This window comes from Mus caroli, chromosome 11, assembly GCF_900094665.2.
Source record: "Mus caroli chromosome 11, CAROLI_EIJ_v1.1, whole genome shotgun sequence".
Lineage (NCBI taxonomy): Eukaryota > Metazoa > Chordata > Mammalia > Rodentia > Muridae > Mus > Mus caroli.
Genome location: NC_034580.1, coordinates 92,990,461 through 93,015,739, shown reverse-complemented (window position 1 = coordinate 93,015,739; position 25,279 = coordinate 92,990,461). Strand labels below are relative to the sequence as shown.

General features: G+C 40.7%; 1 protein-coding gene across 3 annotated transcripts in view; it reads left to right on the top strand.

Moving 5' to 3' along the window:
• Positions 1-25,279, top strand: part of Npepps (aminopeptidase puromycin sensitive) — a 79,098-nt gene that overhangs the window by 42,988 nt on the left and 10,831 nt on the right. For all 3 annotated transcript variants that reach the window (XM_021176671.2, XM_029483394.1, XM_029483395.1), the window contains 14 exons: positions 17-217; positions 766-862; positions 976-1,009; positions 1,744-1,858; positions 4,710-4,874; positions 6,526-6,630; positions 7,785-7,845; positions 10,751-10,860; positions 12,865-12,928; positions 15,854-15,993; positions 17,762-17,896; positions 19,378-19,597; positions 23,758-23,900; positions 24,548-24,604. In XM_021176671.2, the coding sequence (XP_021032330.1) occupies positions 17-217; positions 766-862; positions 976-1,009; positions 1,744-1,858; positions 4,710-4,874; positions 6,526-6,630; positions 7,785-7,845; positions 10,751-10,860; positions 12,865-12,928; positions 15,854-15,993; positions 17,762-17,896; positions 19,378-19,597; positions 23,758-23,900; positions 24,548-24,604 (1,647 nt within the window). The remainder of the gene's footprint in view (positions 1-16; positions 218-765; positions 863-975; positions 1,010-1,743; positions 1,859-4,709; positions 4,875-6,525; positions 6,631-7,784; positions 7,846-10,750; positions 10,861-12,864; positions 12,929-15,853; positions 15,994-17,761; positions 17,897-19,377; positions 19,598-23,757; positions 23,901-24,547; positions 24,605-25,279) is intronic.

Here is a 25,279-nt window from a genome sequence, read left to right as displayed (position 1 = left end):
TTGTTTTTCCCTTAAGAATGTAATCGAAAGGAAACCATATCCTGATGATGAAAATTTAGTGGAAGTGAAGTTTGCTCGCACACCTGTTATGTCTACGTATCTGGTGGCATTTGTTGTGGGTGAATATGACTTTGTAGAAACAAGGTCAAAAGATGGTGTGTGTGTCCGTGTTTACACCCCTGTTGGCAAAGCAGAGCAAGGAAAGTTTGCGCTCGAGGTAACTGTCCTTGAAGAGGATTGCCCCAGTCGTCCACAGCTGCAGGCTGGGGAGTTTACAACTGATCAGTTCCTAGTCTGGTTATTTGTGATTTAATGGAAAGTTGTTTTGATACTTTCATTTCACTTTTACTAGAATTTTGGATATGGCATTCTTGTTGCATTAACATTTTCTAAGATAATGATCCAGACAATACAAAAGTCAGGGCCAAGGGTCATGGGAGAGTTCGTGTTTAACAGTGCATGAAGTCGTGAGTGCAATACTCTCCCTCTGGAGGAGAGAGAGAGAGAATATAAAAGCAGTATTTGTTTTTCTATGGACTACCATGAAAATATATAATTATTATTCATACCAACTTATAAATGGGCTAGAGTTAGGTCAGCGACAGCATTTGTAGCGAGCGAACACAGTCTTCAGAGGAAGCGGGTCCCTGGGATCTGTTTCTAGAAGCTTCTGGTGGTTTAGCCTAAAGCAGCTCTCCTTTGTGGGTTTCTGTGTGACTTATAATAAAATATTCATAGGGTGATTTTGTTTTTTGTACCTTTTAGGTTGCTGCTAAGACCTTGCCTTTTTATAAAGACTACTTCAATGTTCCTTATCCTCTACCTAAAATTGATCTCATTGCTATTGCTGACTTTGCAGCTGGTAAAGTAAATTTCATTTTACTGCTGAATTGTATGACTTTATTTGAATTTTGTGATTTTTGAGGAAAAGTATGCATATATATATCAATAAATGTTTATATTTATTTTATGAAGGTGCCATGGAGAACTGGGGCCTTGTTACTTATAGGTATGTTAATGACACGTTACCCTGCCTTCTTTCAAATCACCGATCTCATAAGGGCTTCACTCTGTTCACAGTTGAGTGGCTTTTGCTTTATGCTCTGGGAAAATTTTTCTGCCTCTCCTGAGTTTCATGAATATTTGAAGCATGCAGATGGACTTCCCTCACTGGCACTATCTGAGGGTACAATATTTTTAAAGGGTGCATTTGGCACTTGTAGCTTTTTTAGCTATGTTCTTGGCTGAGTCATGTCCAGTGCTGTTTCAAGAGTTACATAGTTATTGCCCACTGTGAAGAGCCTCCGATTGATTTTTACATGGCTGTCAGCACAATACAAACATGTGGGTTGCATAAGTTCTGAAGCTGCGTCTGTAAACAATTTTTTCTTCCACTTTTAGTTGCCTTTGGATGAGCTGAGCTCTGTAGAGCCCGCTCAGTGTCCTCTTTGGGACTTTACACTGTCTTCTGCTGCTACTTTTTCGTGTCTTCTCTGATTAGCAGTCTTCCTAGTCACCAGGCAGCACACTGATAAACTTGGGTATCTTTGATTTTCTGTTGTACATAGTCTATCAAAGTAGTCTAGACTTCCTGAACCCTATTTATCTTACATTTGCTGAGAAAATGTTTACTTGATATTGCTAAAGCCTAACATAAAGCCAGTTGGCTTTATCTCCTCCACTTCTAGGCCTGCTTTTATTGAAATGCTTTTACCATTTTATTTTATTTCTTTTTAAACACAGGGAAACGGCCTTGCTTATTGATCCAAAAAACTCGTGTTCTTCATCACGCCAGTGGGTTGCTCTGGTTGTGGGACATGAACTCGCCCATCAATGGTTTGGAAATCTTGTTACTATGGTATTTAATATTTTTAAGTGCTCAAATATATCCATCTATGTCCTGCTGCACATTATTTTGGCCACACTCTTTCAAATTTGGCTATGATACTATGCCAAAAATTAAACATTTTCTTATATACTCTGTGCTGGTGGTGCTTTAATCCCCACACTTGGGATTAATGAGGCAGGTGGATCTCTGGCCAGCCTGGTCTACAAAGTGAGTTGCATCCAGAGCAACACAGAGAAACCCTGTCTTGAAAAACAAAAAAGAAACATTTTCTTTTAAAAGATCTGTTTTCATAAGCATTTATCGGGGCTGTGCAGATAGCCCATTGGTCAGGTACTTGCCCAACATGTTTGAGGCCCTTAGGTTCCCTGGCATCTAGAGGAGGTAAGGGAAGAGAGAAGTTATCTTTGTTCTATAGTTTGCAAGTTGAACTATATAAACACAAAAATGTGGTTATGTAAGTCATTATTGTATTTGCCTAAAATAAGGTGAAGTTTGAAGTAAAATTTTTAAAAAATCCGTTGAACTAAAAATCTAACTATCTAATTGGAGTTTTCAGTTACTGTATGTATTTTGTATCTGTTAATCCTGGTGTTTCACCTTTACTATAAATAAAATTCTATCTGTGGGAGCCAATTATGTTAGTGTTTTGAAATACAGGGTTTAATAAATGAATTAGAAAAAAAAGCCGGGCATGGTGGCACACACCTTTAATCCCAGCACTTGGGAGGTAGAGGCAGGCGGATTTCTGAGTTCGAGGCCAGCCTGGTCTACAGAGTGAGTTCCAGGACAGCCAGGGCTACACAGAAAAACCCTGTCTCCAAAAACAAAAAGCAAAAAAAAAAAAAAGAATTAGACTTAACTGTGCCCTGAAAGAACTGGAGACTGGACTTAGCCAGATTCCTTGACAGCACCATAGACTGCCAAAGAGTTGAACCTGACTTAGATGTTAGTTAAGTCCATGTGCCTTAGGAATGAGTGAAAAAGTAAGATGTGTTTCAGCTATGACCTAGCTAAGAACACTTCTAAAGAAAGTCAGTCTCTGAAAATATGCTCTCCCATTTTTCTTCCAATGTTTAAAACTTTTCTTATAGGTTAGGTGGCTTTTAAAAAAAAATAACTTATTTTTACTTTATGTGCATTGGTGTTTTGTCTGGCTGTATGTCTGTGTGAGGGTGTCAGATCTTGGAGCTGCTGTGTGGTTGCTGGGAATTGAACCCAGGTACTCTGGAAGGTATTCAATGCTCCTGACTGCTAAACCATCTCTCCAACCCCAGTATTTTTTATTTTTAATACAATATCATTGGAACTATATGAGTTAATGCCTGCATTCAAATGTGTGTAAAAATTTCTATTCTCCCTATGGTTTTGGGGGGCTTTTGTTATTTTGTGTTTGATTTTTTTGAAGGTTTTCTATGTAGCCTTGAACCGTCTTGGAACTTGTTCTGTTGACCAGGCTGGCCTAAAACTCAAGAGATTGCTTACCTCTGCCTCCCAAGTACTGCCACTACCACACGTAGTTTTGTTTTCGTTTGAGACAGTCTTTTCTGTGTAGTCCTGGCTGTCCTAGTGCTCATTGTATAGACCTGACCAGGCTGGCCTTGAACTCAGAGATCTTCCTGCCTCTGCTTCCTGGGTGCTAGGATTAGACTAATGTGTTACAATTCTTGGTTGGGTATTTTCTTGGCACATAGCAAGTCTGCTATTTCTATTCAACCTTGAGAAAAATTATTTGTTTATTACCGGCAGTAAATTTTAGCAGAGGAAATATGCACTTACTATTTTGAAACAACTTCTTTCTGAGCTTATGTAACCGTCTTTGTTAGATGCCAATTGTTTCATAGACCGAAATTCCTAAGGATTAGTGTTCAGTAGCTCTGAACTAGCTTACCTCAGTGGGGTTTATTAATACCTAATTGACAAGCAACCCTAATTACTTAATATTAAAAAAAATTTGTTCTTTGCAAACTGTGTACCTTTTTACTATTTAACAAAAAATTCTCTGGCCTCTGTTTTGGATCCATATATTACTTTACAAAGAGGTTTAATCAACATCAATGAAAATTAGACTGATGTGTTCTAAAAGATTCTTCTTAAATTTTTTCATGTCACTTTTTTTTCATTATGTTGAAAATTCTCTACTAGTTTCTGGTCAAACCCTCATAGATAGACTTCACATATTTAACAGTGTTACCTCTGTGCAAATGGAATAAAAAGGTGTAATGCTTTTAGACCAGGCTTTTAGTTTCTGTATATTACCACTATTCAACTCACTATGCATTCTTAGATGTGAATTTTCTGTTTCATAAATCCTTAAATGTCATTTATTTTTGAACTACTTCCTGCTGTGAGTGATATTCCTGCTAGATTTACATAGTCCTTGAGGCTGTATTATACTTCTATTCATTTAGAAATGGAAACCCAATTCACTGTTTCTCCCAGTCATTGAGTAAATGATTTCTACCTTTCTCATTTGGCCGTAAGAGCCATGGTTTGGTTTGGGTTTTAAGAGAAATTCTTGGCTGCAGATAGCCCTCTGGTTTCCTGCCCAGCCTGATGCCCTTTTGCAGTAAACTCAAGAAACTTTCTCTTGGGGCTGGAGAGATGGTTCAGTGGTTAAGAGCACTGACTGCTCTTCCACAGGTTCTGAGTTCAATTCCCAGCAACCACATGGTGTGGCTCACAACCATCTGTCATGGGATCTGATGCCCTCAAATATGAGTTCATTACTAACTGGTTTCTGTTGAGTTTTACTTTACAAAATTACAAATTTTCAAGTACAATAGAAGGGAGACATGTTTTTCCAATAATGCAGTGACTATTCCTATGTGTCCTTCACTCGATCTACCTTTTTCTTTTTTAGGAATGGTGGACTCATCTCTGGTTGAACGAAGGCTTTGCATCCTGGATTGAGTATCTTTGTGTAGACCACTGCTTTCCAGAGTATGATATCTGGACTCAGTTTGTTTCTGCAGATTATACCCGTGCCCAGGAACTTGATGCCTTAGATAACAGCCATCCTATTGAAGTGAGCTGTACTTTGCAATCATTTCAGTGAAATATGTAATTTGTTATGTCTCAGGATGTTTAGGATTCTGAAATGCAAAAAAAAGCTGCATGGATGGCTTCCTTTGGGTGACTGATTTATTTTTAGCTCATGCCTGAAACTCTTAGACTAAGTTCTAAGTAGCATTTCTCTTTAAAGTAGGTAATGTAAAGATTTTTTTTTTTTGTAAAGGCAGGAACTATGGGTATTTTTATTGACTGATAGGAGGAAAGCAGTCTATTGAGCCACACTATACTGGTTCCAACAGCCGCTGTAGACAAATCACTATCCCCATCGCTCCACTGCATCTGTCTGCTGTTTAGCTTGTCTTTATCTCTTAAAGCTTTTTTTCTGTTGTTTTTGGGGTTTTTTTTGTTTTGTTTTTTCAAGACAGGGTTTCTCTGTATAGCCCTGGCTGTCCTGGAACTCACTCTGTAGACCAGGCTGGCCTTGAACTCAGAAATCTGCCTGCCTCTCCCTCCCAATTTTTTTTTAAACTTTGGTTTTTATTGATAAATAGGGCTTTTTAATTTTTTTGTCTTGCTTATTTTTTATGTGGGGCCGTGGGGGGGGGGGTGAAACAGGGTTTCTCTGTGTAGCCTTGACTGTCTTTGCTCTCTAGACCAGGCTGGCCCCCAACTCAGCCACCTGTTTCTGCCCCACCCCCAAATGCCAAGATTAAAGGTGTGCACCATCGTTTCTACCTTTGTTTTACTTAATATTTCTATCTGTGTGAGAGCACTTACCCCAGTCTGCATTGATAACAGAGAACTTTTGAGAGTCACTTCCTTCTCTCATTCCACTGTAAGTTTTGGGGATCAAACTTTGTGGCTAACTCGTTTATCCACTAGGCCATCTCGTAGGCTTCTTCTGTTGTTGTTTGTTTGTTTGTTTTTTGAGATAGAATTTTGTTATGTGACTCTGGCTAGCCTTAAAGTCATGTGCAATATTCCTCTTTTTGCTTCCTGAGAGCTAGGAGTGAGCCATCATACCTAGGTAGTTTATATATTTTGCATCCAAAGACCTGGAGTTATAGTCCTGCTTTGTCTTTGACCATTGCTCTGATCCTCCTACCTGCCACCTTTTAATACAGTTTCTCTGTTGTGCTGACCCCCAACCCTAACATTGCAGTGCTAATATGTAACTGTGATTTTGCTACTGTTGTTAATTATAATTTAAATATCTGGTATGCAGGATATCTGATATTTGATACCAGTGAAAGGGTTACTCAACCTTCAAAGGAGTTGTACCCACAGGTTAATAACTGCTGTTCTAAACTATTAATATATATAAGTGTGTATGTGTGCGCGCGTGTGTATGTGAGTGTATATAATTATAATATTAGTGGAACAAATCAAATCCGTTTAAGAATAAATAGAATGTTCACAGCTTGACTTTGATTTGATCAAAAGAGAGAATCTAGGCTATGAACAATAACAGGGAGTTAAAAGATTACATATTGTTATATTTAAGTTAGTTATTCTTTTTTGGGGGGGGGATTGGCATACTTTTATGAGTAAGTTAAAAGAAGAATATCATGAGTTAGAAGGGTTTTCCTAGAAAGCTTTTTATGTAATTCAGTGTTACAGGCTGTCTGCTTCCTGTCATAACCCTGAATCACACTGTCTGCCAGGTCAGTGTGGGCCATCCGTCTGAGGTTGATGAGATATTTGATGCTATATCATATAGCAAAGGTGCATCTGTAATCCGAATGCTACATGACTACATTGGCGATAAGGTAAATAATAAAAATAATAATTCCAATCCTGCATTGTGAAATCACAGTTTTAATCTGATTTTTAGTTTATTGACATTTCTTTTTATATTGGTTATTAAAGGTTCCTAGTATAATGATATACAAATTAGTATGTCTGTGGTAAGAATGGGAAGCTAGACGGGCCCTGGTGGCTCATGCCTTTAATCCCAGTGCTTGTGAAACAAAAGCAGGCAGATCTCTTTCAGGCCAGACTAGCATATAGAGTGAGTTCCAGGACGGCCAGGGCTACACCGAGAAACCCTGTCTTAACAGAACTAAACAAAGCAGAGAATAGAAAGCTGCTATACAGCTTACAAGCAGTTGGACATGTAAACCAGCACTGGGGAGACAGAGGCCAGCCTGGTCCACACAGAGTGTTGCAAGCCAGTCAAGGCTACTCAGACGTGATACCCAAGGCTACATAGTGTCTGTACTAGTAAATTTTCCATCCATGTGTCAAAATGCCAAGACCAAGACAACTCCTAGAAAAAAGCTTTTAGTGGGATTTACAGTTCCAGAGAGATAGGAGTCCATCACTGTTATCGTGGAGTATGTGGTAGGCAGACATGGCACTGGGGCAGTAGCTGAGAGCCCTCTCTCTTTTCATGACAGGGATTCTCTGTGTAGCCCTAGCTGTCCTGAAACTCACTTTATAGACCAGGCTATCCTTGAAATCAGACATTGACCTGCCTCTGGCATGCTGGGTGTGTAGGTATTGTTGGGAATAAAATCATGTACAGCCACTGCTGGCTAAGAGATGTCTTGAGACACCACCACCAGGCAGAGCCAAAGGAGAATAAAAGTATACTCCTATTAACAAACCTCCTCCAAAAGCCACAACTCCTAACCCTTCTAAAACAGTTGTACCTACTGGGAATCAAGATTTCAAACACAAGAGCCTATGGGAACCATTCTCATAAGAGCACACTGTCAAGATAAATAAGGCACCACATTGAGAAAGCAAAAGAAGAAGGCAATTTTACTCTTAGATAACACATAATGGGCTTCAGAAGGATGCATGCTTTTCAGCATATCTGATATTTTAGTAATTGAGTACATTTAGTTTTGATAAATGTGTGTATCTGCTATAAATTCTGAGATCTGACTCACTTTTACTTAAAATTGTATTTTTTTAGGACTTTAAGAAAGGAATGAATATGTATTTAACCAAGTTCCAACAAAAGAATGCTGCCACAGGTAATCTTTACGTTTTTAATTTCTTTTTAAGATTTATTTATATTATTATATTTGAGTACACTGTCTGAATTCACACACACCAGAAGGGGTCATCGAGTCCCATTCCGGATGGTTGTGAGCCCCGATGTGGGTGCTGGGAATTGAGCTCAGACCTCTGGAAGACTAGTCAGTTCTCTTAGCCGCTGAGCCCCTTGTTTCAGTTTTTCCCTACACCCCTTGCCTCCTTCCCCTTTTTGTCATGCTAAAGGTCAGTCGAGGACTTGATGCATACAGTGCTCATGCTCTACTGGACTGAGCTGCATCCTAGCCTCGAAGGTCGTGTTCAATAACTTGAAGTAGAAATACAGATAAAGGCTCTGAGTTTGATTTCCTAGCACCAGACCATGGGGTGCTGGAGATAAAATGTCGTTCTACACAGGAAGGGTCATTTACGATGACTCCTCAGCCGTAGTGCATGAGGACATGGGCTGCACTTTGAGCTACAAAGCCTAGTGTTTACTGTGTTTATTCCAGCTACTGTGGCATTCCCACATGCTCAGGGTACGGTGGATCCTTTTCATCCTCTTGGAGAAGTTTACTGCCTGTCAGTGTTCTTCCCAGAATTCATGACTTTATGATCTCTCTATTAGAATTTTGTGATTTGCCTTCTAACCCAGTACTTACAGCTTTGCTCTGTACCATCTCTCTCCTTCCTTCCTTCCTTCCTTCCTTCTTTCCTTCTTTCCTTCCTTCCTTCCTTCCTTCCTTCCTTCCTTCCTTCCTTCCTTCCTTCCTTCCTTCCTTCTTCCTTTCCTTCCTTCCTTCCCAATAAAATAATTATTTATTTGTTTGTTTATTTAGTAAGGCGGGGTCTCTCTGTATAGCCCCTGGCTATTCCAGAACTCACTCTGTATACCAGCCTGGTCTGGAACCCAGAGATTGCCTGTCTCTGCCTCCCCAGTGCTGGAATGACAGGCGCGTGCTGCCATACCTCTTTGTAAGCTCTCATGCCCTAAGTGCCTTAGTCCTTGCTTATGTTTTTAGTGTCATCTCCCTATTTTTCTGTACTATTTTCTGTTTTAGAACTTGCTGAATATATTGGTTGTTGTTTATTTTTTTGTTTGCTATGTATACTGGACTCCTTGTGAGTGCAAAGATCCTCCTGCTTCTGTCTCCTAATTGCTGAGATTCAGGGCATCTCCACCAGACCCAGCAATAGTCTGAGGGGGGATGGTGTACATACATGCGTCTAGGTTAAAGGTCTACATTGGATGCCATTTCTAGGTAGCCACGTAGTCTTTTTTGGGTTTTTGCTTGTTTTTTAATCATCAGTGTATGCATTCCATGCATGCAGAGGTCAGAGGACACTTTTTGTGAGCTTATATTCTCCTGTCGTTGAAGGTGAGAACAGAGCTCTGGTTATAAGCTTTCTGTAGCAAATGCTCTTACCTATAAGCTCCACCCTAATTTTGCTTTGCTTGTTTGAATGATTTAGGATTTATTATTTTTAATTATACATAGGTGCCTGTGTGTGGGTATGGTCACGTGAGTACACATACCTCTCAAAGTCCAGAGCCATCAGATCCCTCTGAAGCTGAAGTTATGGGCTGTTGGAATGACCTTGCATGGGTGCTGAGAATTTAATTCAGGTTCTTTGCAAGAACTATAATATGATCTTAGGCACTGAGTCATCTCTCCAACCCAATCCCCACATTTACACACCTTTTTTTTTTTTAAAGATTTATTTATTTATTATATGTAAGTACACTGTAGCTATCTTCAGACACACCAGAAGAGGGAGTCAGATTTCATTATGGATGGTTGTGAGCCTCCATGTGGTTGCTGGATTTGAACTTGGGATCTTTGGAAGAACAGTCGGTGCTCTTAACCACTGAGCCATCTCTCTAGCCCTTTACACACCATTTTTAAAGGCACTAAATTTAATTAACCCAAGGTTCAGAAAGTAGGCTTGTATGACTAGCCAGGAAGCCCTGGGTTTCTGCCTGTCTCTATTTCCCCAGGGCTGGTATTGCAAATGCACACTACAACCTCAGCTTTTAAGTGGTTCTAGGATCAAATTCAGGGTCTCATGCCTGCATAGCAAGCACTTCACTTATGTGCTTTTTTTCCAGGCATGGCATACATTGTTACCATTTTGCTTTCCCTCTATAACCAGTGAAGTTTAACCAAATTAGTTTTATTTTGGTTGTATTCACATTGAATATATTTAAACTTAGACTGATTGAATGAGTGTCAGTGAATGTGTAATGAGCTTATACTTGTTTCTGTTTGTCTTACTTATGATCAATTTTTATTTGAATGATTAAATTTATTTTAGAATAAAAGTCTAGGTGTTTGGTCTGTATGCGTGTGCAGAAGCTACGACATGTCAGTGTTGAATGGCTTCCTCAGTTGCTCTGTACCTTAGTTTTCTTTGAAGGGCATCACTGAACCTGGACCTTACCCAATTAGGCCAGTCCAGCTGGCTGTCCCCCAGGAGCCCTCTTGTCACTGCTTCCCTAGTACTGGGATTATAACGCTTCCCTCCACCACAGGATCTCCCTACATAGTCTAGCTCTCTTGGAATTCACTCTATAGATCAGGCTGGTCTCAAACTTAGATAAATCCGCATTCCTCTGCCTCTCTTTTGCTGGTATTGAAGGCACACACTACCACACCCCGCTCATGTTACCAGTTTTCTTATGGGTGCTGGGTGACCTCGTGCTAGCATGGCAAGCACTTGACTGAGTCCCCAGAAACAGCTTTTTAGTAGAATTTACTTAGTTGTAGCCTTGTGGGTAGACCATTTGTTTGAGCCTCTGTATGATGGACCTAACAGTTGGTAAGCCATGCAATGTTAAAAGGTATGTGAATATTTGATACAGGAAATAAATATTTCCGTTTATTGTTTTCATTTACCTTCTAGAGGATCTCTGGGAAAGTTTGGAAAGTGCCAGTGGCAAACCCATAGCAGCTGTGATGAATACCTGGACCAAACAAATGGGATTCCCTCTCATTTATGTGGAAGCTGAACAGGTAAACCTGTGAGAATCCTTGCACAGCTGGGTGTGATGTGTCATACATGGAATCTCTGTACTTTGAAGGAGATAAGCAGACATGAGTTTGAACCATGTCTTGGCTACCTAGCCAGACAGTTTGGAAAACAAAGAGAAAAGTAGCACACCAGAATGGTTGTTTCTTCTCTGAGGATTCCGTTTCTCAGAACTGTTATGCTTAGTCATGATTACACTTAATTCAGACTACTGGTTGCTGCTTTTTTTTTCCTCTTTATTTTAAGGCTCAGCACCCTTTTAAGCCTCAGTAGGCTGCTGGGTATAATGGTGCACACCTTTAAGCTTAGGACGTGGGAGGAAGAGGCAAAAAAGAGCTCTTGTGAATTGAGGCCAGCCCACTCTACATAGTGAGTTTCAGGACAGCCAATGGATATGCATGTAGAAAGACTTTTTTTTTTTCTTTCTGAGACTGAATATCACTGTGTAGTGCTAGCTGGCCAGGATCTCTTAAATTCTAAAATGCATGATATCTGGGGGCTGGTGAGATGGCTCAGTGGTTAAGAGCACCGACTGCTCTTCTGAAGGTCCTGAATTCAAATCCCAGCAGCCACATGGTGGCTCACAATCATTTGTAATGAGGTCTGTCGCCCTCTTCTGCGGTGTCTGAAGACAGCTACAGTGTACTTTCATATCACGATAAATAAACCTTAAAAAAATGCATGATATCCATAACCCATAATACCTACTTTTTAAATTATTTAATGATAAATTTTTTAAAATTATTATTTCATGTGGATGGATGTTTGCCTGAATGCATGTCTCTGCGCCATGTGTGTACCTTGTAAACACGAAGGCCAGAAGAGGGCATTGATCCCTTGGAATTGTAGTTACGCAGATGGTTGTGAGTTACTGTGTGAACATTGGGGTATTAAACCCAGGTCCTCTGGAATGAAGGACAGCCAGTGCTTGTAACTGCTGAGCCATATCTTCAGCTTAGATTTTTTATTTTAATTTTCATTCATTCATTCATTCATTCATTATTTATTTAGTGATGCTGTGTATTGAACCTAGAACCTTTTCTTTCTTACTTGTTTGTTTGCTTGTTTGTTTTAGTTTTTGGAAACAGTCTTCCTATTTAGCTTCAGCTGGCCTAGAATTTCTAGCTGTCTGCCTGCCTTTCCTCCCCAGTGATGAGGTTAAAAGCTTGTACCACTGTGCCTAGACTTCAATTCTGTCTCTTGTGCTTAGTTTACTTACTAAGATCATTATCTGTTTAGTTTTACATTTGATTTAAGTTCAAGTGTGTGATCTTTGAAATATCCCAGAATGTAGTTATTGATGAGCAGTGAGGCCAGTGACTGCCTGTTTGTTGAAGGCTTTTGTCCTTGGGTGGGGTGGGTGATGCTGAGTGCAGAGTGTAAGTGTGCACATTTGAGAGTGTGAAGGGCCGTCAGTAGGCTGTCCACCCTGGTTTTTTGATAGGGTCTTTTACTGGGACCTGGGATTAGTTTGGCTGGGTTGGCTGGACAGCCAGCTCCAGGAACCCTCTGTGTCTGCCTTGCACACACTGGGGTTGTAAGTGTTCATTATCACACCCCAGTTTTTACATGGGTGCTGGAGACTGCATGGCAAGTGAGTTATCATCTTTAAGCATTTTATAAACACATAGGCTATTGCTTTTGATTTCTAGACTTGAAGTCACCCCTACCCTCACATTTTTCCTTTTTAAGACATTTAAAAATACATTTTAAAACCTTACTGCATTCACATGGGTATGGGACGATCACTGGGACATGAACAGCTTACCAGGGGTCACATCTCTGGAGAAAATTGAAAGCAGCTCCTTATTAGCTAGGGGTGTGGCTCACGGTTCTTTCCTCAAGAGTGACTGACTTTCTTTTCCAATTCTGAAGTTTCTCATCTCATTGCAGAAGATAATTTGTACTGCTTCCCTGCCTCTATTGTCATAGAAACGCTCCCACCCCAAATCGCCATTGTTGTCACAGCCTGTGCTTTACCTCTGTAGGTAGAAGATGACAGAGTGCTGAAGCTGTCTCAGAAGAAGTTTTGTGCCAGTGGACCATATGGCGGTGAGCAAATACCATCTCAGAGGGAACTGACCAGTAAATCTCGGTTCCTTACTAACAGTTTTCAAAATCAGAGGAAACATGTTATTTGTCTAATTATACTTTGGATTTAGTTTAGTTTTTATTTATTTATTTATTTACTTACCTACCTACTTATTTATTTATTGTGAAATAGAATTTATTGTGGCTTTGACTATGTACAGTAGATGTGCCTGATCTGCTGACCAGGCTCACATGGTTTGTGCAATAAATACATTCCATTTCTCTTCTACTTTCCTCTCACTTTTTTGGTGCCAGCTCCTCCTTTACCTGTCTGCTCTCAGCCTCCAAGCCTTCCCAGTTGTTTTCACCCCACGAGTCTGGGTCTGGCCTGGGCTGAGCGCTGGGACCAACAGACAGGGCAGCAAAGGGGTGGTTGCCCTTGTCACTGGGCTCTGCACCACCCTAGTTACACTAGCTAGCAGTGTGCTTTCTAGGGGTGGCTCCACAGAGCTGGGTTCCTGCCAGCCCTGGTCCCAGGAGCTGTCAACTTCCCAGCTGCTCCACTGTGATTCCAGAGACTTGTGGTCTGGGTGGCTGACCTGTCCGGCTTGGCTCCCTTGGACCTTGGCACTTTAGTCATCATCCAGCTGTGCCAAAACAGATTCAGCTTCCTGTTCGACGCTGCCCAGTTATTTTATATATGTGTGTGTATGCCTGCTTGTCTGTATGTGTACCAATTATGTGCAGGTACCTGAGGATGCTAGAAGAGGACATTAGATTCCCTAGGACTACAGTTATAGTGCTCTTAACTGCTGAGCCATCACTCTAGGCCTAGTCTTTAAAATTGTGTGTCTCCCACCAAGCTTCACGGGCCTTTAATCCCATCATTTCGGAGTCAGAGGCAGGCAAATCTCTTGAGTTCAAGAACAGCCTGGTTTTGCCAGGGAGATCCAGGACACCTAGGGCTACACAGAGAAACCCTGTCTTGAAAAATAACAATAGAGAAAAGAAAGGGTTTATTAAAAGGAAATTAATATAACAGGCGGTAGGCCGTGGCTCGCAGAAGCTATATTTTTAGGCGTGAGAAAAGAAAAATAACAATAAAGTGTATAGCTCTCTTATTTAAAGAGAATAAAAAAGGATTGGAATACCTCAAGAAATGTAAGGCAGTGGTTCTCAGTTTTCCTAATGCTGCAACCCTTTAAGACAATTCCTCTTGTTGTGACTCCCCTAACCACAAAAATTATTTTTGCTGCTACTTCATAACTAATTTTCTTACTATTATGAATCATAATGTCAATATGTGATATGCAGAATATCTGATGTGTGACCCCTAGGAAAGGGGTTATTCAACCCCCAAAGAAGTTGAGGCCCACAGATTGGAAACTGCTGCTCTGAGGACTTGCTGTGTTAGGGGTTTTTTGTTTTTGTTTTTTAAGTGATTGGGCTTAATAAGTATTAATTCAGTGACGATTGCCTTCACTTACCATTATCCTAGGCACTGCAGCTGCTTCTTACGTTACGTTCTCAGGATAGAGTAATACTTTTCTTCTACACATTAAAGCTGAGGTGTGGCTACGGTGGATAAATTGCTCAGTCAGGTTGCTTTAGTCTTAGCCTTTGGGAGGCAGAGGCAGGAAGGTCTCTGTGGTTTTTAAGGCCAGTCTGTCTACAAGAGTGAATTCCAGGACAGCCAGGGCGATGTATAGAGATCTTGTTTGCTCCAAGTTATCTATGTAATGAGTTTAGAAGAGTGAGAATTCAAATAAGATTGTGGAAGTCCCTCACTTTGTCCTCCCAACCGCTGCCGCCTTCCTGAATAACTCTGCTTGTCATCAAACCCTTTCTACCTATAAAGTTTTAACCGGGCAATTTAATTTTAATTGAAGAAACTTAAGTTTCATTTTCTTTAGAATAGTAGTCTCAGTAGGGAGAGATATGTGTACCTGCCACTTTGTCACCACTGTCCTGTCATGTTGTGTTCACAAGATCCAGTAGAGAAAAATGGCCTTCGGCTCTTCACTGTCTCACTTTGAACTAGTCTTCTCAGTAGGAGCCATGGATTTGATCTCCAGCATTCCTTGCCTAATGTGAAAAAGAAGTCTGACATGTCAGTTTATGGCTTTACTCGCCAGTTAAGTCTTTAAGTGCCACAGTTGCTATTTTCTCCCTCATATTTATAATCTGTGTTGTAATACTGACAGGTTTGCAGGTTTTTCTGTCCCTAAGACAATGCAGGTGACATTAAAACCTTGGGTATCTCAGTGCTTTAACATGCAGCTTGGGGCTGGAGAGATGGCTCAGTGGTTAAGTGCACTGACTACTCTTCCAGAGGTCCTGAGTTCAAATCCCAGCAACCACATGGTGGCTCACAACCATCTGTAATGGGATCTGATGCCTTCTTGTGGTGTGTCTGAAGAGGGTGACAGTGTACTCATATAAAAATAAATAAATAAATAATATATATTTTTTAAAAAGACATGCAGCTTACTCATTGTTGACTCTGTGCTATCTTTAAATAGTTCTGTTAATATACTCAAAGTCTGCTTTGCTGTTTGATATCTAGGACACTGGCTCTACCTTTCAATGGTTTTGGCTCCTTGGGGATGAGAGAAATAGTTCCCGGGATTGGTTCTGCACAGTGTCACTGGAGTGGGAGCCCTTAATGGAAGCATCTTAGAGCACTGACTCCTCAAGTTGACTGTAGAATCATTGCTGTCTTTATTGCTTTGCAAAAGGGAAAAAAATTCCCCTTTAGATGAGTGTGATTTTGGTAGGATCTTATCTTGTCCCTTGTACTAATAGTGTTGAGGTTACCGAAGGCATGATTTAACAATGAGAGTTTTGTCTTGGTTACAGCGTGGCAGTCCTGTGTTTACCTCACTACCTGCTTCTTTCAGTGTAACCTGGTTTTCCAAGTTTTCTACTTGTTCTCTTCTTGCTTAGGTGAAGACTGTCCTCAGTGGATGGTTCCTATCACAATTTCAACTAGTGAGGACCCCAGCCAGGCTAAACTGAAAATACTCATGGATAAGCCAGAGATGAGTGTGGTTTTGAAAAATGTCAAACCAGACCAGTGGGTAAAGGTGAGTTTAGAATGGCAAAGCTACTTTTATTTTATCTCAAATGATTTATTTCTCTTACTCCTATGTCTTTGTGGCTGACTCTGAATTGTATTTCTTCAATTTATACAAGTATTTTCTAAGGAAACGTTTCTAAGCAGATAGAAGGAAGGGATGGAGAGGAGAAGCTGACTGGGTTTGGTCATGTATGCCTGTAACCCCAGCACACAGCTGTCTGAGGCAGGATGTTAACATTTGAGGCTAGCCTAGGCTGGTGAGACTCTGTTTCAGAAGAAGAAAGCAAAGGGAGGAGTAAATAGCGCACCGGCACAGAACATCTGTGGTGCTGCAGCTGCAGCTGCCTCCCCTGCTAAAAAGCCAGTCTGTGCTGCATCACTGGGAGTTCAAAGCCAGCTTGGTCTACAGAGTGAGTTCAAGGACAGCCAGGGCTACACAGAGACTGTTGAAAACCACCCAAGCTGTCCTGCCGTTCCAAGCACGCTTTAGACTCAGGTCTATGTTGTCCTCATATAGCTTTCTTCAAGTGAGAGCAGAAATAGATAAAAATCTATTTGTCACTGGAATATGAAAACACCAATGGGTAAGTTATTTTTACTTTGTAAAAAAAAAATTTGCTGCAATTTCTTCTTAGGATTATAGATTATCCCAAAATTTTAGTTGCCAAGAAATACCCATTTTTCTATTTTAATATTTAAAATATACTCTGAAATATATTAGCATTTGAAATTATGATCTTGAAGATTAAGTAACAATATGGAACTTTCTCACAAATTAGAAAAAGTTATGTACACTGTGACTGTAATTAAGCATATGAAGATACAGTTCCTACAGCAAAAGATAAAAGAGACTCAAAATAATTGGATTAGAATTGTTTAATTAGTTTAAATAATTTTTTATTATTTATTCTTGTCTTATGTGCTTTGGTGTTGTGTCTGCATGTGTGTCTGTGTAAGGGGGTTGGATGCCCTGAAACTGGACTAGATGCTGGAATTCGAACCCAATTCCTCTGAAGAGTAGCCAGTGCTCTTAACCACTGAACCATCCACCCCCCACCCCCATTTTTACAATACTTCTATGTAGTAAATTTTATAATTACATTTTACCTATGTTTGTTTGTTTGTTTTTTTAAGACATGACTTAGCTCAGTGGAAGGAAACTTGAGAGGTGTGGCTTTGAACCTCATCACCCCCAATATTTTTTTGCTTCTTTGTTTTATGTTGTTGTTGTTGCTCTTTTGGGACAGGGTCTTACTATGTAGCTATAGCTGCTCTGGAACTTAGTATGTAGTGCAAGTTGACCACCATACCCACTCAAAGATATCTTTTTAAAATGAAGTGGCTGGGGCTGGAGAGATGGTTCAGTGGTTAAGAGCATTGGCTGCTCTTAACTGGATCCTGAGTTGAATTCCCTGTGCCCATAATGGTGGCTTACAATCATCTGTAATAGGATCTGATTCCCTCTTCTGGTTTGTGTAATCACAGAACACTCATTAAATAAATAAATAAATAAATAAATAAATAAATAAATAAATAAATAAATAACTTTTAAAAATAAAAAAAGAAAGACAAAAAATGGAGTAGCTGATCACGGTCCGGCTCACCTGTAATCCCAGCCCTCAGGAGTCAGAGGCAGGCAGATAGATCTCTTGAGTTTAAGGCCAGCTTGACCTATAGAGTAAGTTCCAGAACAGCCAGGGCTACATAAAGAGAACCTGTCTCATGAAAACTAAGGAGAAAGGAAGTGGTTAATAGTATTTATTGTCTCCTTTCAGCTAAATCTGGGAACAGTTGGGTTTTATCGAACCCAGTACAGCTCTGCCATGCTCGAAAGTTTATTACCAGGCATCCGTGACCTTTCTCTGCCCCCAGTGGATCGACTTGGATTACAGAATGACCTCTTTTCTCTGGTGAGCGTTCTCACTCACACTTAGGTCATATGATGCATTTTGTTGGTTACAGGGTATAATGGTTAAATCTATATAAAGAATATTAGAAGGATATGGTCCTTCCTGTCTAAGGTTAGCTAATTTGGGATGACTGTGAATGACTAATTATTAATTAACTTGATAAAATTTTTACCTATATCAGTGTCTGAAGCAAATTTCATTTCACTAATCCAGTTTTGTTTTGTTTTGTTTTTGTGTTTTTCAACTTATCAGTGCTTACCACAAACTGTCCTTTTAGGGACAAAAGTCCATTCTTTTAAAAACAAATGGATATGAGTCAAGAAGAGATTTCCCTACTGATTTTTTTCTTTTGTAAGATTTATTTCTTTATTTTATGTATGTGAGCACACTGTTAATGTCTTCAGACTCACCAGAAGAAGGCATTGGATCCCATTACAGATGGTTGTGAGCCACCATGTGGTTGCTGGGAATTGAATTCAGGACCTCTGGAAGAGCAGCCTCTGAGCCATCTCTCCAGCCCCCTCCCTATTGATTTTTTAAACACTAATTCAGAGTGATTTTATGTTGTTCTTAAGTAGTACTTGTACTTCGCTGAGAAAGCAAGAATGTTCTAAATAACAGTCTGTTATTACTCAAATTATAGCATAACAGCCCAGAATTATATACATATTTGGCTTTGTTCCAGGAAGGATTTAAAGCAGCAAAATTCATATTGTTGTCTTTATGACTCCAGCAGGTTAGGTATTTTCAGGATGTCTTTGCCTGTGGTCAAATTATCATTCTTTCTAGTGTTGCTTTAAATTGGACCTGAAGTCTCCCTGCCCTGTGATTGCTGATTGGATTCCTTCTCTAAATAAATGCAGATTAGCATTGATGGACAAACGTCCCATCTGCTGATCTCACTTCCAAGAGAGACCTGTTCCAGGACAATAGGCTGTTTGTGCAGTTGGCTGCTAGAATAGAAGTTCTTTTCCAAGTCTTGTTAGTCAGTGCTGAAAGCACTCTGACTCCGCAGAGCCTTCCCGTCCCTGCCCCTTTAGAGTGAGGCAAGGAGAGGCTGGCGTTGACACAGTGGGCATAGTAAGCCTTGGCAGAACCTTTGTCAAGAACCAGCGCCCCAGCTGTTTTTTGCAACTTTTCTCGAGGTAGAAGATATTTTTAAAAAGAAAGAAAGAAATTTAAAACATCAAAGTGATGCCCCAGAAACTGAGTAGAAACAAGAAGTTAACTGATTTTTATTGGTCCCAAAATATGAGATTCAATGTAAGTTTTTTTAAGGTGTTCTTTTATAGATAGCAAGGAAATTAACAAAAGATGTTGTCATGATAGGCTTTTTATTCTAACAGTATTCTGAACTGACTTAGCCTCGTTTTCTTAAACCAAGAGAATTGCTAGCCGTAGATAATGCCACATGCATGTTTGTTTTCTTTTGTCTCGCTGAGTCTGAAGGCTGCGCTGATTTGTGTTTTTTCCTATCCCAGGCTCGAGCTGGCATCATTAGCACAGTAGAGGTTCTAAAAGTCATGGAGGCTTTTGTGAATGAGCCCAATTATACTGTATGGAGCGACCTGAGCTGTAACCTGGGGATTCTTTCAACTCTCTTGTCCCACACAGACTTCTATGAGGAAATCCAGGAGTTTGTCAAAGATGTCTTTTCACCTATAGGAGAGAGATTGGGCTGGGACCCCAAACCTGGAGAAGGTAATAGATGAATGTACTGTCCTGGGAAGAATCTAAAGTTAGTGCTTCCTATTCCTGTGTGGTTAACAGTTAGCAGCATCTCTGTATCCAGATTTTAGAGTATATTCAGTTGGCCAGAAATGTAGTGTTCTGAACCTGCTATTGAAATTGTTACACCAGCACAAAACAGTAGCTCATGTACCTTGGAACCTATACTGACTCTCCTGCCTCAGCATGAATCTTCACACTTGGCAGGGTTCAGCTTTCCAAAATAAGGATTTTAATTGCTGTCTGCCTTTCTATGATATTATCTATAATCATGTTCCTTTTGAAACAGTTGTGATTTAAATGGTGAAAGTGGTAATTTGGAGGGTTTAAATCCATTCACTTGTCACCATCTGCTTACTAAATGAGGTGTTATCTCCTGAATAATCTTAATCTAGGATTTATTTTATTTTATTTCTAAAGATTTATTTATTTTATGTATATGAGTACACTGTAGCTGCCTTTAGACACACCAGAAGAGGGCATCAGATCCCATTACAGATGGTTGTGAGCCATCATGTGGTTGCTGGGAATTGAACTCAGGACCTCTGGAAGAGCAGTCAGTGCTCTTAACCGCTTTAGCCATCTCATATCTCCAGCCCCCTTATTTTTTTTTCTTCTTACAGCAATGGGTTTACCCAGGAGCCTAGTCTATGCTAAACTCTGCCAGTGATCTACTCCCAGACCATTACATTGATCTGGGATTTTAAAAAATAAGAACAGTAATAGTATCCAGTTCTTGCCACTGCCTTTCCTTCATATTCACCTAATATTTATGTAACTAGTAAAAGGCAGGTGCTATTTTACAAACTGGCAGTTGTCCTGTATAGCTTACATTCTAATGGGAGACACAGCAAATTATATTAAGGTAGCATATAGTATCACAAGTAAAATTAGATAGTGTGAATAAGGAGTGCTAAGCCAGTGTTTGATAAATTAGTTGGAGAAAAACCAACCCTCCCTAATAACTGATCTTTGAGCATAAATGGAGAACTGAGAGAAAGAGAGATACAAGTGCAGAGCAAACTTGGTCCAGACCAGAGGGCCCAGCAAGTAACAAGAATCTAAAGCAAGAGCATGCCCAGAGTGTTCAACGAAAAACCGGAAGGCTGATGAGGTCAGGACTGGGGAAGAAATGAGAGACCCATGGCAAGTCAATGACTCCCTTACAGGGACGCAGCCTGAAGCAAAGTTCCTTGTTTTTCACATTTTGTGATGCAAGATGCTAGTTTTAAAAGTTTTGATCAGAGGAACATGATTTAATTCATGTGACTATGAAACTGAAGGGAAATCATTTGGAAGGCTATTTGAGTATTCCACTTAGTTGCTGTTAGCACATACAAGTGATGCCTTCTCTCTGTGGTTTTGGAGGACTGAGTGTGGTAAAAAGAGGACTCATCAGATTAAGACTACTTAGGTGGCCCGCAGTGGCGCTTACCTTTAATCCTAGCACTTGGAAGGCAGAGACAAGCGGATGTCTTAGTTGAGGACACCCTGGTGTGCAGAGCAAGTTCCAGGACAGTCAGGGCTGTTGCACACAAGAACCATGTCTAGAACACACAGACACACAGCCACTCATGTCCCCCTCCCCCCAAAATACTACTTGTAGAGGGACAGGCACAAAGAGTTCCAGGTCCCAGGTCAGCCAAGGAAAAACAAAATTGGCTATAGAAGCAAGTTTGGTTGCAAAAGAGAGTCAGGAGTTTAGTTTAGGGTCTTTCAGATTGGGTTCATTGGCTACATTTGAGAATGCCTGGAGATGAAGGCTAGGTAAATACAGTTTGGAGCTAATAGCATGTAGGTAGGATTTATAACTGTGAAACTGTAAGAAACCACCTAAGGACTAAGAATAGATAGAGAGATGTTTGAGGACTATATCTAAATTCAAGAGTTAGAGATTGGCAGAAGAAAAGCTAAGCATGCCTGTAATCAGGAAGCAGAAACATTCAAGGCCAGCCTGGTTTACCTATGGCTCTTTTATTTCAAGAAACAAAAGAGAGAAGAGGCATGGTGGTCCACACCATTAGCCCTAGGAGGTAGAAGTGGGAGGATCAGGAGCCATCCTCAGTGTCATAGAGAGTTAACCACCGCTCTGGGTTATGAGGCTCTGTGAGAAGAGGGTGAAGAATCACAAAAGAAACTGACTGGCCTCTGAGGAGCATCAGGAGAAAGTAGAGTGGCCCATAATTTCAAAGTATTGTATTTTAAGGTCGAGGGAAAGTGGTAAGCTGTGTTGGTTGCCACAAGCAGAAAGTAATAGAGAATTAACAATTTTGGTTAACAGATTCTGTGAAGTGGTATGCCTATAATAGATTCTCCATAGTGGGAGGAATTGGAGACAGTGTATATAGACAACTCTGTAAAAGGAATTTTGTTGGCCACAGGAATAGACTTGACGTGGGATTGGAGAAGAAATGTTCTTTAAGGAGAGAATGACACCAGAGTATATAGGGAAGTTGAAGGTTATCAAGGGGAGCAAAATGCAGTGGTACTAGAAACATGAGTGTGATGAGAAAGGTAGAAGGTTACTGATGTATGGCAACTGAGTCATTGAGAGGAGTCCAGACCCAGCAAGTCGTTAGCTTTAGAGAGAACATACATAGTGACAGCTCAGCAGAGAGGAAGGGACACACACAGCCTGCTTCCTGGATGCCGCACTTGTCTGTGGAAATAATAATGTGTAAAATCTTTGATTTGGAGTGAATACAGGGTGAATGCCTTTGTTCTGTAGCTGTACAGACAGGGGGATTAAAGAGCAAATAGTTCTTATGTTGCTTTGACCTACAACATAAATCAGTAGCAGATTCCCAGTAAGGGCTGGGGAGATAGCTCAGCTCTGTTTCTAAGAGTGCATACCTGAAGACCTGTGTTTAATCCCAGGAAGATAGCCTGGAGCAGTGACATGTGCTTGTGGACCCACCCCCGGCCCCGGCCCCGACACACACACACACACACACACACACACTGAGGAAAGGAGAAGTAGATCTGTAGGGTTCCATTCCAGAGAGATATAATGTCTTCAAGAGTGAAGTGACCAGGGTTCTGGCACACAGACTTATCTCAGCACTCGGGAGACAGAAGAGGTAGATCTCTGTGATGATGAGGCCAGCCTGCTCTTCAAAGAGAGTTCCTAGACAGACAAGACCAAGGAGTAAGACCCTATGTGAAAAATAAAACACCCAAGGTTGGCCTGCCCTCCACATGTATGGACACACAAATATGTACCCATATGTACACACTCTGTCACAGGAGCTAGAGAGCTGACTTAGCAGTTAAGAGTCCTTATAGCTCTTGCAGAGGACAAGGCTCAGTTCACAGCCATCTGTAATTCTAATTCCAGGGAATCTGACCTGCCTTGTAGTATAAGCTATATGCCCAAATAAAATTACTTTTCTATGCAAATACCTCTGCCATGCTCTACCACAAAGCTGTATCCCTGGTGCTTTCATGGAGGTTTTTATCACAGTGACAGTGACACTGAGTTGGAGGTATGGCTTTATCACAGTGACAGTGACACTGAGTTGGAGGTATGGCTTTGGTAATTGTGCTGTACTGGAGGATGAATCCATTCATCCTCCAGTACTTTAAAATCTAAGGCTTTAGTTTATTGAACAAAGAACATTTTTTAAAAAGCTTTGAAGAGCTGGAGAGATGGCTCAGCGGTTAAGAGCACTGACTGCTCTTAACCAGAGGTCCTGAGTTCAATTCCCAGCAACCACATAGTGGCTCAGAACCATCTGTAGTGGAATCTGATGCCTTCTTCTGGTGTGTCCAAAGACAGTGACAGTGTACTCACATACATAAAATAAATAAATAAATATTTTTTAAAGAAACCTTGAGTGAAACTTGTGTGTCTTCCCTTTTCACTGGTTTTTAACAGTATAACTACATTACGAGGCTCCGGTATCTGGTACCTATGAGTCCACACTAAGTCAGCAAATTTGTTTGCTTGTCTAGTATGTTTATTCCTTTCTTCTTACAATTTGATAAACTAAATCAAGTATTCTCATAAGTACTAGAGTGGTTGATTGTGTTTGTTCAAGACCATAGACTTGGTATCACAGTTACAACCTATGTAACTTGTACATTGTCAAAGCAGGCTTCTCATGTTGTCTGTATCTTCACTTCTCCACCAGGTCATCTAGATGCACTCCTGAGGGGCTTGGTGCTGGGCAAACTGGGAAAAGCAGGCCATAAGGCAACTTTGGAAGAAGCCCGTCGTCGGTTTAAGGAGCACGTGGAAGGGAAACAGATTCTTTCTGCTGATCTAAGGAGTCCTGTGAGTTATTGTAATAAATTCCCCTGACAGCTGGGTGTGGTAGCACACTCCTTTAATCCCAGTACTCAGGAGGCAGAGACAGAGGTCAGCAAGTGACCCTGTCTGGGGAAAAGGAAAAAAGGATAATAATAAATCCCATTGAATTGTAGGTATCAGTTTTAATTTGTGAGTTAAAATTGGCCTAAGAACTGACACTCACACCCTGTCTCACTGTGAACAAAGGCTGCTTGGGTAGTTTGCAGCCATCCTCTCCTTTGTTTCTCCAGTAGCACATCAGTGCTGCAAGGTGACTAACTTGGTGCATTTCTGAGAGAACTGCTGCAAGATCTTGTCTGCACATGACAGCACTGTGTGATTGTCCACCACCAGTGACTGATAACCATAGTCTGTCTGTCTGTCTTTGCATTGATACGTAATTTTTAAACTGGCCTTGTAGCCCAGTTTTGTTTTACCCATACTCTTACTGTGTATCCCACAAAGGCATTGAACTTACGATCCTTTTCCTTTCTGACTCACCCCCAACCTCCAGTTGTACAACAGTAGGCCTTTGCCAACATGCCCATCTTCTTTTTATCTTAGCATTAGACTATTTATAATGAAATACTTGTAACTCAAATGACTTCTTTTTTCCTGGTGTTCTTTTGTAGGTCTATCTCACTGTTTTAAAGCATGGGGATGGCGCTACCTTAGATATCATGCTGAAGGTGAGTATATTTGGGAAAGGTCTCCAGACGTCTGCATTTGAGCTTGGATGTGTACTTGGAGGTGGAGGAGAGCCTGGGCAAAGAGATAGATGTGCTGGATTTGGCTTGTAATCTCAGCTAGTGAGGAGAATAAAGCAGGAGGCCAGAGAGTTTAAGTTCTACCTGGACTACAGAAGGAGTTCAAGGACAGACTGGATAACTTTGTGAGATCCTACTAAGACTAAAATGTAAAGAGCTCTGGGAATTGAGCATAATGGGGAAGCTATTAGTCTAGTATGCCCGATGGAGGCACAGATCCCAGTACCACAGACCCTGGGGTTCAGGTTTATTTGTTGGTTTCCCTGCACAACTTGAGTACCTGAACCTTAACCCTGAAATGTAAGGCTGATCCCACGTCCTCATGCATGACTGACGCTGCAGAGTGGCATTGAATTTCCGACCCTTGTGCTTCAAGTGCTGAAATTGCAGGGTGCCACCTATGTCCAGGTTTTTTGTTTTGTTTTGTTTTGTTTTTTATTTATTTATTTATTATTATATGTAAGTACACTGTAGCTGTCTTCAGACACTCCAGAAGAGGACGCCAGATCTCGTTACGGATGGTTGTGAGCCACCATGTGGTTGCTGGGATTTGAACTCTGGACCTTCGGAAGAGCAGTCGGGTGCTCTTACCCACTG